General features: G+C 44.9%; 1 protein-coding gene across 2 annotated transcripts in view; it reads left to right on the top strand.

The window, feature by feature from the left end:
- The window catches only part of LanA (laminin subunit alpha), a 137,521-nt gene that overhangs the window by 37,230 nt on the left and 87,768 nt on the right, over positions 1 to 12,523 (top strand). For both annotated transcript variants that reach the window (XM_055068499.2, XM_055068498.2), the window contains exons 14-18: positions 152 to 316; positions 5,523 to 5,681; positions 7,311 to 7,567; positions 8,335 to 8,458; positions 8,881 to 9,032. In XM_055068499.2, coding sequence (XP_054924474.1) covers positions 152 to 316; positions 5,523 to 5,681; positions 7,311 to 7,567; positions 8,335 to 8,458; positions 8,881 to 9,032 — 857 coding nt within the window. The remainder of the gene's footprint in view (positions 1 to 151; positions 317 to 5,522; positions 5,682 to 7,310; positions 7,568 to 8,334; positions 8,459 to 8,880; positions 9,033 to 12,523) is intronic.

The following is a 12,523-nucleotide window of genomic DNA, read 5'->3' as shown; positions in this document are numbered from 1 at the left end:
GTATTTTGCATGAGAGAACCTTTTGTGATGTTTGATGTATCATGAACGTGTTCATTGTTCAGGTTCAATTTGCCAACATTGTGTTGCTTAGCTGAATTCACTACACACGTCACCTACTTGCATGTATCTTTCAACGCTATTTTTTAACCAGGCTGCAACTGCAACCCTGCTGGCATTCTGCCTACATTTGGTGGATGTGGCAGCCTGACCAGTGGAGAGCTGTGCGAATGCAAGGAACGTGTCACGGGTCGAATCTGCGACCAGTGCCGCCCACTCTTTTGGAGCCTCAAGCCCGCTAATCCTCAAGGCTGTGAAGGTTTGGACATATTTTTTGTTCTTGCCTATTGGTGGCCATATGGGTGCACACGGCACAGTGCTGTGGCTTGTATGTTGTTGTGGACAGACAAATGGAGAGTACAAAGTTGAACACATCATATGGGTAGTAACTCGAGAGAGTGATTTTGCACTGCTGAGTATTTGATTGCCAAAGATAATGGGGGCCCAAAACTAAGTGTACAACTCAAAATCAGGATGACGCCACACGAAACGGCAGAAGTAGAAATGAACAAGTGTATATTATGGTTAGTTCTAAGTTGTTCGAACATTACTTGTCTACCCAGTCAAAAAAAAAAAAAAAAAAAAGAACATTCAGTCCAGTTGGATTTCTTGATGGGACCCAACTGGTTCCAACTGGACATCATAGGAGGGCCAAATTCCAATTGGCCATCATGAGAAGTCCAATTGGTCCCAACTGGACCTAAATGGAAGCCAGTAGATGAATAATCTCATGAAACAACAAAATAGTTTATAATAATAGCAGAATTATAATGTTAGTTTTCAAGTAAAAGATCTTTGTACTTTGGTGTGATCAATGGAGAGAAGCATTTAGCTTTCTGTCAAGTTAAAAATCTCTCTGGGAATTTTATCAATTTCTCATGAACCACTGGCACCACTTGGTAAACCAAATATTGTTTATATATAGCACCTGACATCTATCTCTCATATATGGTGAAGTGGTGAATGTTGGTTATGTCAATGAAGAGAATTGCCGTAGTGTGTCGATGCATGAGTATATATGCTTCTTGACAGGATTTTAGGTGTATCGATGTCAGGTCAAGGTAAGGGCTCAATGTTCTTTTTTCCTTTTCTTTGTTTTTCATGCTGGTCCCAACAAGTTGAATTCAGAGACCAGTTGGGTCCAATTGTGTTCGAAAAATCAGTTGGTCCAATTGTACCTGTTGGATTTTTCCAATGGGTGTCCAAAAACACAATTGGAAATATCCATTTTTCTTTTTTAGAACTGAGGTTGAACAGCACGATAAAACAAGGACACGAGGAATCAAATACCACAGACAAGCGCTGTCTGTGGTATTTGTTTCCTCGTGTCCTTGTTTTATTCGTGCTGTTCAACCTCAGTTCCAAATATGAACCAACTAGCCCTCATCAAGAGCTTATACTAATCCAATTGGTTCTAATTGGAAATTTCCATTTAGCTTGAGCAACTCTTTTTTTTTTTTTTTTTTTTTGACTGGGCATTGTTAGGATTGGGGGCTCAATCCCATCGCTTGTAATCAGTTGTCAAGATTGGAGTCGGGCATGAATTAGAAGGTAGCTGGCCCATGCCGTCGTCCAACTTATCCACGCTGAGGACGTTGATGAAGGGAAGGACTGCTTCTCATCGAGAAGGAGGAATATGGGTTTATTTATAGTATCTACATGCAGTTCATCAGTCTAGCATGACTGCGAGAGAAAGTACATCAGTCTAACATGACTGCTTGAGAAAGTGCTGAGCCACTGCACAACAGCGGTTTATAAACACTCGGTCCTCCCTCGATCCCAAGGTGAGAGAAACGTTCGTCCAGTCATCGTAAACAAGCCGCCTCTCTGCGGGACGGCTTACACACACACACTTCCGCACAGGTTCACGGTCTGGAGCCGACGTCAGACGGACTTCGTAGAACTCTGGGCTTGTGTCAGGAAAGGTGCCTTTTATTCCCCGAGTTGACCCCCGCAGCATGGCCGGGTGCCCATTCTCTTCCGTCTTGGACGGCGCGTGGGAAGGAGCCTCGAACTACGTTCCCACAAGCACTTCCCCGCTCACGGCAGACCAGGGCGGCGGTGGCGGGCTCAGCAACAATAGTTGGTCCGCTGATCGCATTCAGTCACAACGGCGACGAGGCTAGAGCGTAACGGTGGCGTTCCAAGAAAAGTTGCCGCCGCTGTCGCAACTGGCTGGCAAAACTTGCACTTCAGCTGGCCGTTCTTAACAGCATGATAGAACAAATTGAGTTAATTGATCTCCATTCAGGTTGCCTGTAGAAAACAGTCTGGGTGAATTAGGCCCACAAGGAAATGAGTGCTTTGCTGCAGTTGATGTGGTTGAAATACTTAAGTATGATACTATGTTCAGATTATAGACTGGTCTGTTTGATGGTGTGTTCTATTAATTGGAGCAACTGACAGATATCAATGCTGTCTTGAAATAAAAGTCACTGCAATACTTCAATATTTACTTTTACTTAACAGTGTCATGACACAGAATTGGTTGGAGAGAAATAACAGCGGGAAGCAAAAATATATTGCTGGTCCTTTAATAATTTTGGGAAGGAATATGAATTCTGATCTGGTAAACAAAAGCTTGAGTGGGAGAATTTAATTTGTTAACACTGTGTGCTTTGCTGTATTTGTCAAAGCGTTACACAGTGCTGCAATAAGGCACTGGGTATTCTCAAAGCTCTTCCCCATCTTGAAAGTATCATGTGATAGATAGTTGACTGCTATAGCTGTTACGTGAGCAACCTCTAGATGGCGCCACCACACCGTGGTGCAATCCCTTCTCAATGACCCGCTCCCGGGCCTCTCGTCAAGCAGACTAGCCCTTGCGGCCCCCGAAGCAAGATGCTTATGGCGGCATAACCTCAATAAACGTGTCTCTTTGAAAGTCTGCGTCTTCCTTATGCGCAATCAACATGGTGTCAGAAGTGGATGACTGAAACTGCTGATGCGACCAGTGAGCGAAGCAACCAAGCAGCATGGACAGGCTACCGCCACCACTGAAATTCGAAGCCGGCAGCAATGCCGCAGAACAATGGCGTATGTTCAAACAAGCCTGCAGAGGCAGCCACAGAGGTCAACAAAGGGAAGCACCCAGCAGTGAGGAGAACAGTGCGAACATGCAATTATTGTGGAGGAAGTCACAAAATCTCGAGGAACGCATGTCTGGCATGGAAGCAAACATGTAACAGGAAAGATTGGTTGCGTTTTGTAGACGGTCACAAGTAAGAAGACAGGACAGGTCCTGTCTTCTTACTTGTGACCGTCTACAAAGCGCAACCAATCTTTCCAAATACAATTGTCCTGTCTTCTTACCTCTGACCGTCTACAAAGCGCAACCAATCTTTCCAAATACAATGAACCAACTTGCCCAACAACGCATTCTGCTAAACATGTAACAACTGCAAAAAGCTCAACCACTTTGCAAGTGTGTGCAGGAACAGTAAGATTGTCACCAGCTTGAAACCTCAAGATGATGATTCTGATGCTATACTTATGGTTCTAAATGGCACAGCAAACCCATTGTTCATGATATTAGATGTAAATGGAAGAGAAAAAGTTTCAGGTTGACAGTAGAGCTGCAGTTAACGTCATCTCTCAGAAGAGCGTCACATCACACCAGATAAAGCCGACATCTACAAGTCTGTGCATGTGGAATGGTGCAAAGGTGATACCGATAGGCAAGACAAACTTGGGTGTGATTGCTCCAGATGGACACATGCATGCTGCAGAGTTCATCGTTGTGTGAGATGACCTCACACCACTTGTAGGACGTCAGACAGCTGAGGCCATGGGACTGATTATGGTGGACTATAATCTCGTTGCCAGTGTCTGTGAGGAACAAACAAAAGGCATGACGAATTGCATCTTCCGCAAGTCCCCAGCTGTACTTGAACAATCCTTAGGCTCGCTGCCTGGGAAAGTACATCTTGTAACCAAACCGTCAGTTTGTCCAAAAGCAGTCACAAACTTCCACATCCCTGTCAGCATCAAGCCACAACTTGAAAAAACACTCAGGCACATGGAGCAACGTGGAATAATCGAGCGTGTCAATGACTCTACTCCATGGGTCAGCCGAATGGTCATCGCCACACAGAAAAATGGCGAAATCAGGATCTGCATTGATCCACAAGCCCTGAACAATGCTCTGGAACACAAACGACACCCGCTACCTGGCCTGGATGACATTTTGCCAGAGGTTGCAAAGGCCAAGATCTTCTCAAAGTTCGACCTACGCGATGGATACTGGCAGTGCATCCTGGATAAAGAATCTAGTCTCCTAACTGCATTCCAGACACCAATGGGACTATTATAGCAACTTCTTGCAACTTCTGGGATGTTGACCAGATGAACTTCTTGACAGCTGCTTGTGTTATCCGCAAGTAGAAGGCACATTTTGCAAGACACAGTGTGCCAGCAGTTCTTGTCACGGACAATGGCCCTCAGTTCCCCTGGGAAGCTTTCAGTAACTTTGCCACAGAGTGGAACTTTGAACACTCGACATCAAGTGCAGGATACCCAAGACCAAATGGCATGGCTGAATCAGCAGTGAAGACTGTCAAAATGCTTCTCAAGAAGGTTGAGGAGAGTGGCAGTGACGTGCAACTTGCATTTCTCAACCACCGCAACACACCCCAGCAACATATCAATGCCAGTCCTGTGCAACTCCTCATGGGTAGAAGAATGCGAACATTTTTTCTCACGACAGCCGCATTGCTGGAACCAAAGGTTATAAATGCAAAGCCTCTCTGGGATTGCAAGAAATGCGCCATGACGCTCCACCATGACAAGCATGCAAAAGATATACACTCGTTGAGAAAATGACAAAATGTCACAGTCTCTGCCCATGCTGATGGAACATGGTCAAGAGGTACCCTGATGGAACAGTGTGGTATTCGATCATACAAGGTGCAAGTAGGCGACAGCACTCTAAGACGCAACAGAGTGCACATTTGGGAAGTTCTTCAACTGTGCCTTTGTGGTAATGTACCCACTAGTCCACAATCAACAGCCACAGTCAACAGCCTGAAACACCCGAACCACCCGAGGCCGGAGATTGCATGGAGCAAGCAACTAAGGTGACCACACCGGTTACGAGAATGCACAAGTTGCAACAGCAGGCAGACCCAGCATCAACTCCAGTGCGTCCAAGGCGGGTCGCCACTCTGCCTAAGAGGTTCATTGACTTCATTGTCTATAACACCAAATTTCAACCACAGGAGGATGTTACATGAGCAACCGCTAGATGGCGCCACCATACTGTGGCACAATCCCTTCTCAACGACCCGCTCCCGGGCCCCTCATCAAGCAGACTAGGTCTCACAGCCCCGAGGCAAGACGCTTATGGCGGCATAATCTCAATAAACGTGTCTCTTTGAAATCCTGTGTCTTTTATACGAGCAATCAACAATAGCTTCCAAAGAGTGGAGGCCAGAAGGGCTGTTGAGAACACTGATGTTTTGTTGCAGAATGCGAGTGTCACATTCCTGGCACTGTTGGTGGCCTTGGAGTATGTGATGGACAGAGTGGTCAGTGCCTGTGCAAGCCCAATGTAGGACAGCGACAGTGCACAACTTGCCTGGATGGCACTTTTATGCTGCAGGAGGACAACCTGCTAGGATGCCAAGGTAGGTTAACAATTTGTATTGTCTTGTACCATCATTACTTTTAAGGAAACATTACAGCTGCCTTTTGCAGGAGACCTTGAGGGTTGCTCCATGTGTTACTATTTATGTGCAAGGATTGCATTCATGAATAACATACTTGTCTGTAATAGTGCGAGCACAGTAGTATGTTTTGATGTGGAGTGATCTGAAGTAAAATTCTGCCACATATAATGATATTTTACACAAACAGCGCATGCATAACTTATGGGGTATGCTGTGCCTGTGGCTAAAGCGAAAAGCAAGCTCGGTTTTAGTCGCACTCAGTTGCCGTACAATGCATCCACAACCTGTAGTGAAAATAAATTGCAATTATAGAGGTTTGGGCAAACACGGCAAAATAAGTGGCATACACACAAATAATGTTTATTGTCAAGTGCAAAAGTAATAAGCAGTAGGTGGAGGGACGTCTGCTACATAAATGATAGTAGTGAAGGGTTCAGTTCAGGTCCTGTCGCATGTGGTCAAAGGCAATGATAAAGCGTGAGCATCATCATCTTGTCTTGACGCTACGGCTGTTGTCAAACAAACCCGCTAAATCCACAACCACCACAGACCATCTGCTGGTGCAGTGGCACAAGCGCCTTCCCCAGAATTAAGAAAAAAAAAAAAAGGAGATACAATAAGGCGCATTGAAGTTGATCGTAGCTTCACTCTCTCGGCGCTTTCTGCCAGGTGCACCACACCTGTAGTGGAAAGGTAGTCAAGTAACCAGTGTGTTGGTTGGAAAAAAAAAATTTTGTAGGGCAGCTTACTTCACGAATTTTGCTAGTAGTTCATTTGCACACTTTCTCACCAGCCCAGAGGAGGGCAGTTACCCTCCCCCTGCCCCTCCTGTGTGCATGCCTAAGGTCACAGCATATAAATGTGTGTCATCATGGTCAGAGGAAAAAATAAGCACGCTTGCTTATATATGCATGAGCATTTTCTTTAGGCTGTGAGTTTAATTTAATGTTTTATTTTATGCAGTGGACAGTGTTAAATAGCATGGATTGAGAAATGCATTCACAGCATCGCAATAATGCCTTATTGCAACACAGAAAAAACCTGCTGCTGCTTTTATTCCCACTCCTATGGCCAGCAAGTGAACTAGGGTGGCATTATATAATCGGGGTTTCCAATCCCATTCTTGGTTCTGCTGGACACAGCTGCAATGGTGTCTACATGCAATACACAACAGACAGTGGTGCAACAAAATTTTGCATGAAGTAAATTAATCAAATTGTGCTGGTATGTTCCACCGACAGATAAAGAAAACAATGCAATGGGCGCTAAATCATTGAGAGTAGAATGGCAGAGTTCATTATTTTGGTACCAAACTAGGTTTTGCGAATAGAGTGTTTGAGCCTGATATATGGGGTGCTTTGGTAACAATCCATGGCACAGTTTGAATAATAGTCGCATGTTACAGATAGTGTACTGATGAATAGTACGGCTTCTTGCTTGTTATCATTGTGCCTTTTTTATGTGAGAATCGGGTTTTGACTCAGCTAAGCAAACTGGCTGTGGCACTGTTGAAAACACTTTGATGAGTAGCCTGGCACTGGCAGTTAGTTGAGCAGTGGCCTCACTCTTCGCATGCATGCTTTTCAGACTGTGGCTGTGATGTGGGTGGATCAGTAGGCAGCAAGTGTGATCAGCGGAACGGACAGTGTCCTTGTCGTCCACGGATTACCGGGCGTCGTTGCTCAGAGCCTTTGCAGGCACACTACTTCCCCACATTGCACCAGCACAAGTATGAGGTTGAAGATGGTCACACGCCAAGCGGGGTCAATGCCCGCTTCGACTTTGACGAAGCGCTCTTCCCAGGATTCTCATGGCGAGGCTATGCCATCTTCTCTAACATCCAGGTGAGGTAATATCCAGGTGACTTGAAGTTTTCATTGTACTATGTCAGTAGACATGGTGTTAAAAAGTACAATAAGGTGTAATGAGTGCACCAGCTGGCTTATGACACACGGGTCACAGGATAAACTATACGTGGCAAAGAATGGAAATTCTGTGCGTCACATGCCAAAAGCCATTTCTGTTCTTTGCCATGTGCATGACAAATGATTCTAGCTTCACCCAAGTTGAATATCTTCTAAATGCATCCAAAGATTGTTTCACAAGTGCCTCTTGTTACCTATTGTGAAGCAAGTTACGACTGTCTTTCTTTTTGGAAGTATCTTCTTGAGAGATTATTGACAATAATATATTGAAATTAGTGTGCATAATTTTCACCTGGAGCACAGGCAGGTGAAATAAAAGACACTCTTAATTTTTTCTTAGCACGATAAAAGAACAAGCTGTCTTGTGGCAATTACGACTAGCTGATTTGGAGGAAATTTTTATGTTCCACAAATCAAAATGTAGATTTGTTTGATTGTAGTCACACAGTAGTATGGCAAAATCTAATTTGACTCTGTCAGTAAAATGCCTCATTTCTCATCTAGTCAATCAAACAATCTTGCCTTTCTAGAAGACAAGAAAGGAAAAAAACTTCTCCAAATTAACAAATGGAATTCACAGCTGGGCTTAACACATGCCTTCTGCAGAGCTGAAACACACTGCAGCACAATGCTTGCAGATATTATTATCGGGTGCCTGTTGTCAGCTGCATTGCTTCTCTTTTCAGAAAGAGATCCTGCTTGATCTACACATCCAGAAGCCAGGACTGTACCAGGTCATTGCACGTTATGTCAGCCTCAATGGTGACAATATGTACTCCAATATCACCTTCACTCCTGACTTTTATGGAGGTAAGTGCAGTGTGCACAGTTGTGTGTAATTTGTCAATGACAGTTTTGCGGTACAGTTTCTGGAGCACGTTCCTTATAGGATTAAAAAAAAATCAATTGGACTGCAGCGACATTTGAATGCCCTTAATTCAGTTTTTGTGAACAGAAACCTTCAGTAAGTATCCAGAGAATTTGAGCGTAGCTCCCTGCCTGTACTTGGAAAAACCTCAACTCCCCAAGCTGAAAGAAACTCTGAGCAAATTAAGCAAGTAGTTTGGACATACAGACACCAGACAATGATATCATCAACCATGGTTGTTGGATCCTGTTAAGGCTACTTCTAGCTCACTACTTCTTGTCATTGGCACCATGATTGTATGAATTGTTGTTGATGATTTCCACACAAACTTACTTGTCCTCTCTTGTTTCTGTGGCATCTGCAGAGACCAAGCAGAGTGAGATTCTCATCCTGCCACCCAGCAAAGAGCCGCGCTTCCAGGCTGTCGTCGGCCCTGATGGTGTAACTGCACTGCCGTTTGTACTCAACCCTGGACGCTGGACCCTGTCCATCAAAGTACAGAAGCCGGTGTTCATGGTATGTTGACATATCTGTAAATTACTCGTTGCTACGCATGTTCCTTTTCATGAAGCATGTTCATCTTTGTTACTAAGCCATTGCCTCGTCTCTTCTGCTTCCTTCATATTTGAGCTACATTGACATGCCTGAGCACTGGTTATGAGCAAGTTGGGCAAGCTTCTTGCTCTTATGCTTTTTGCTTCTGCCTCCCTATCTTGTTACAAAACAAGAGAGAAGTTCATGGCAGGATGGAGGCTTGAAGTGATGAATACTGGTAGAACAAGGAATGTCACTGGAACCAACATTTTGACAAGGGGACTTGTCCTCGTCCCTTTGTTCTTGTTGAAATGTTGGCTCCAGTGAAATTCTTGATTCTACCACTGTTAAGCACTTTCTTGTTGACATACTTGTCATTGAGAGCTTGTAGCATAATTTGTTTATGGCTGTATGGCTGGAAAGAAACAATGATGGTTTTGAAGCGTTTAGAAACCATGTGCTTTAGAGCAGTTGTTCCCAAGTTTCCAACATATATGAACTCAGTAACTTGATCAGGAGCTGTTGAAAATCTGAAATGCGCCCATGCAGACTACACTCGTTTCACTGCATAACAACAGATTTACGCATGCACTCTTCAAAATAAAAAGTCCTTGCTGATAGTGCCATATTGAGATACTACCGTGAAGCCTACTCATCATCCTACTCACATGTTCTTTCAGGAGTACCTCAAGGCACAGTTCTTGGCTCCTTGCTCTTTCTAATATACATTAATGACTTGCCTTCCACAGTAACATCTAGTATCCGCCTTTTCGCTGATGATTGCGTACTCTACCGACCCATAACTAACGCCGAGGATGCTTACATCCTCCAAAATGACCTGATTAACATACAGCAGTGGTGCACTAAGTGGCTAATGTCCCTAAATACTACAAAGACCGTACAAATTTCTTTTCACCGCCGCCGAAATTATACTCCGCCTACTTATAAAATTAACGATACTGCCATTATTTCCACTAACTCTTTTAAGTATCTTGGCATTAACCTTGCTAGTGACTTATCATGGTCTTGCCACATTAACCACATAATAAATTCATCAAATCGAGCATTTGGGTATCTCCGTCGTAACCTGCGCATGACACCTTCTTCCTTAAAATTACTAGCTTATAAAACATTTGTGCGACCTAAACTTGAATACGCTTGCGCAATATTTGACCCCCATCAGTCTAACCTTATCTCAGCCCTTGAATCTGTTCAGAATCGTGCCACTCGCTTTATTCTTTCAAACTACTCGCGATACTCTAGCATATCCGCCTTGAAGTTGCAACTAAAACTTCATTCTCTCGCTTCCCGTCGCCAAATTTCACGTCTCTGCCTTTATCCCAGGTTTTTCCATTGTTCACCCCGTGACAGCAAGCTCATCCCACCAGTACGTCAAACACCCCACACAGGCCATCCAAACAGCGTCATCCTGCATCGCTCCCGAACAACTACATTTAGATATCATTTTTTGTCCACACAGCTTGTGACTGGAATGACCTACCCTGCGACTTAGCACTAATCCCTGATCCAGCCCATTTCAAGACTGCCATCGAGGAAGCCATGTCATCGTCATGATTCTCATGTAACATTCATTGTTAACCGCCGTTCTTGCGCCCACCCCTCATGTAATGTCTCGCCAGGGACCCTTGAGGTTCAAAAATAAATAAAAGCGGCTCTAGGGCATCCATAATTTGTAACGCAGCCAGTGCTGATGGCGTGCGTAGACTAGAAAGCACATATTCAACGATCAGTTCCCTTTTGTGGTTGTTTGCGAGCCCAACATTCCATCTCCCTTCCGATTATCAGGATATTTGCAACTTTGGTCATGGAAAGACATTTACAGAAGCAAAGTTTCGTTGTGCATACGTCGGGACATGGTGTACGCCTGACATATGGTAATGGAACATGCTTCTAATGAACACATCTGTGTGACAGTGAGACTTAAGCAGCGCATGTTTTCGATCATTGGAGGCTACATGCCGCCGAAAAAAATATTTTATCGCCTACACCCAAGTTCTGTCATCCAAGTGTGCCCTGGACCACATATAATCATCGGAGACATTAACGCCTACCACCCATTATGGGGCAGTGTTACGATGAATGGATGGGGTGAAGAATTGGCAAACTTCATGCATAACTAGGGTTGCAACCATTAATGACAATTCCCCTACATTTCTCCCGAGGCATGACATATAGCAGCTCCTTAGATCTTGCATTTGTGTCCAGAAGCCTTTTACCCTCAAAAACCTGGTGCACAGATCTGGAGACGCATGGTAGCGACCACATACCTACATATGTACAACTACAGTGGTTCCTTCAAGCTACTCCACCTCGTATTCGTTGTACTAACCGGCAAGATTATCAAGCATTGGTGGACAATTCTTGCTCAGACCAATCTTTGCTGCCTGATCTAGAATGTGTTATTACCGCAGCTCTTCATGACACGACAAAATTCATACATATATCGGTACCTAGAAGCTCCATCGACATTGAATATGAAAAACTACGAGCTGTGCATCGCCGCGCCGAGAGAAAATACCGAAGAACGAAATCTACCTCAGACCGTACTATCTGTCGCTGAGCTCAACGACATGTCCGTCGGCACCTTGACAAACTGCGCACCAAGCGCTGGAGAGGATTTTGTACTTCCCTTGATCCTCGCAAACCACTCTGTAAAATATGGCAGGTAATGCGCAGCTTACGATTTCCCCCCCACTGCCAGAGCCCGAAGGATCCTTGATCCTCCCGGGCTCTAGCAGTGGTACAATGTAGAAGCGAGGCGGAGGTTGCAGACGACTCCTGCAAAATGATTGTGGCTGTAGCTTCTGGTCCACATTCAACAATTGACTGACAAGCCCTACCATTCACATACGACCGTCTTGACATCATGTTCGCAATGCAAGAACTAGATGCTGCACTGGCTTCATCTCGAAGATCATCAGCGGCTGGACCAGATGGCATCACATACGCTGCACTGTGTTCCCTGGGGGAAGACACATGCACTGTTCTCCTCTCCCTCTTCAATGCATCGTGGAGCTCGGGCACTGTGCCAGAGAAATCGAAAACCAGTTGTATTTTAGCGCTTTTAGACGCGGCTAGGCGGCTCAGGCGTTACTGAACGGCACTAGCTCCTTGATGCTTCTCAGCAGATTGTAGGCTCAGCTTCTAGATTGCCTAGCTCGGTCTAAAACCTGTACTTAATAACTTCTCTTTTCTCTAGTGGCCTGGGTTGGAGGATGGCAGATATTGGCGACGATCCAATCAAGTTCACCCAATTGTATACTGGCTTCTCTCAAGGTCTTGGCCGCGCCCCTTTTAATTAGGGACGAGGGAACAGGTACTTCCCCCTGCTGATAGAGCTCGCGCACTCGTATTGCACCACATACGCACACCCTTGAGTGCGTGCCGGGCCTCCATTGTCCGTTCATAAACATGGGAGAAACTACGGCAGCTGGCCATACGGCGCCGTCGGC

Source organism: Dermacentor andersoni, chromosome 9 (assembly GCF_023375885.2).
Source record: "Dermacentor andersoni chromosome 9, qqDerAnde1_hic_scaffold, whole genome shotgun sequence".
In the NCBI taxonomy this organism is placed as follows: domain Eukaryota; kingdom Metazoa; phylum Arthropoda; class Arachnida; order Ixodida; family Ixodidae; genus Dermacentor; species Dermacentor andersoni.
This window is presented reverse-complemented; position numbering and strand designations above follow the sequence as displayed.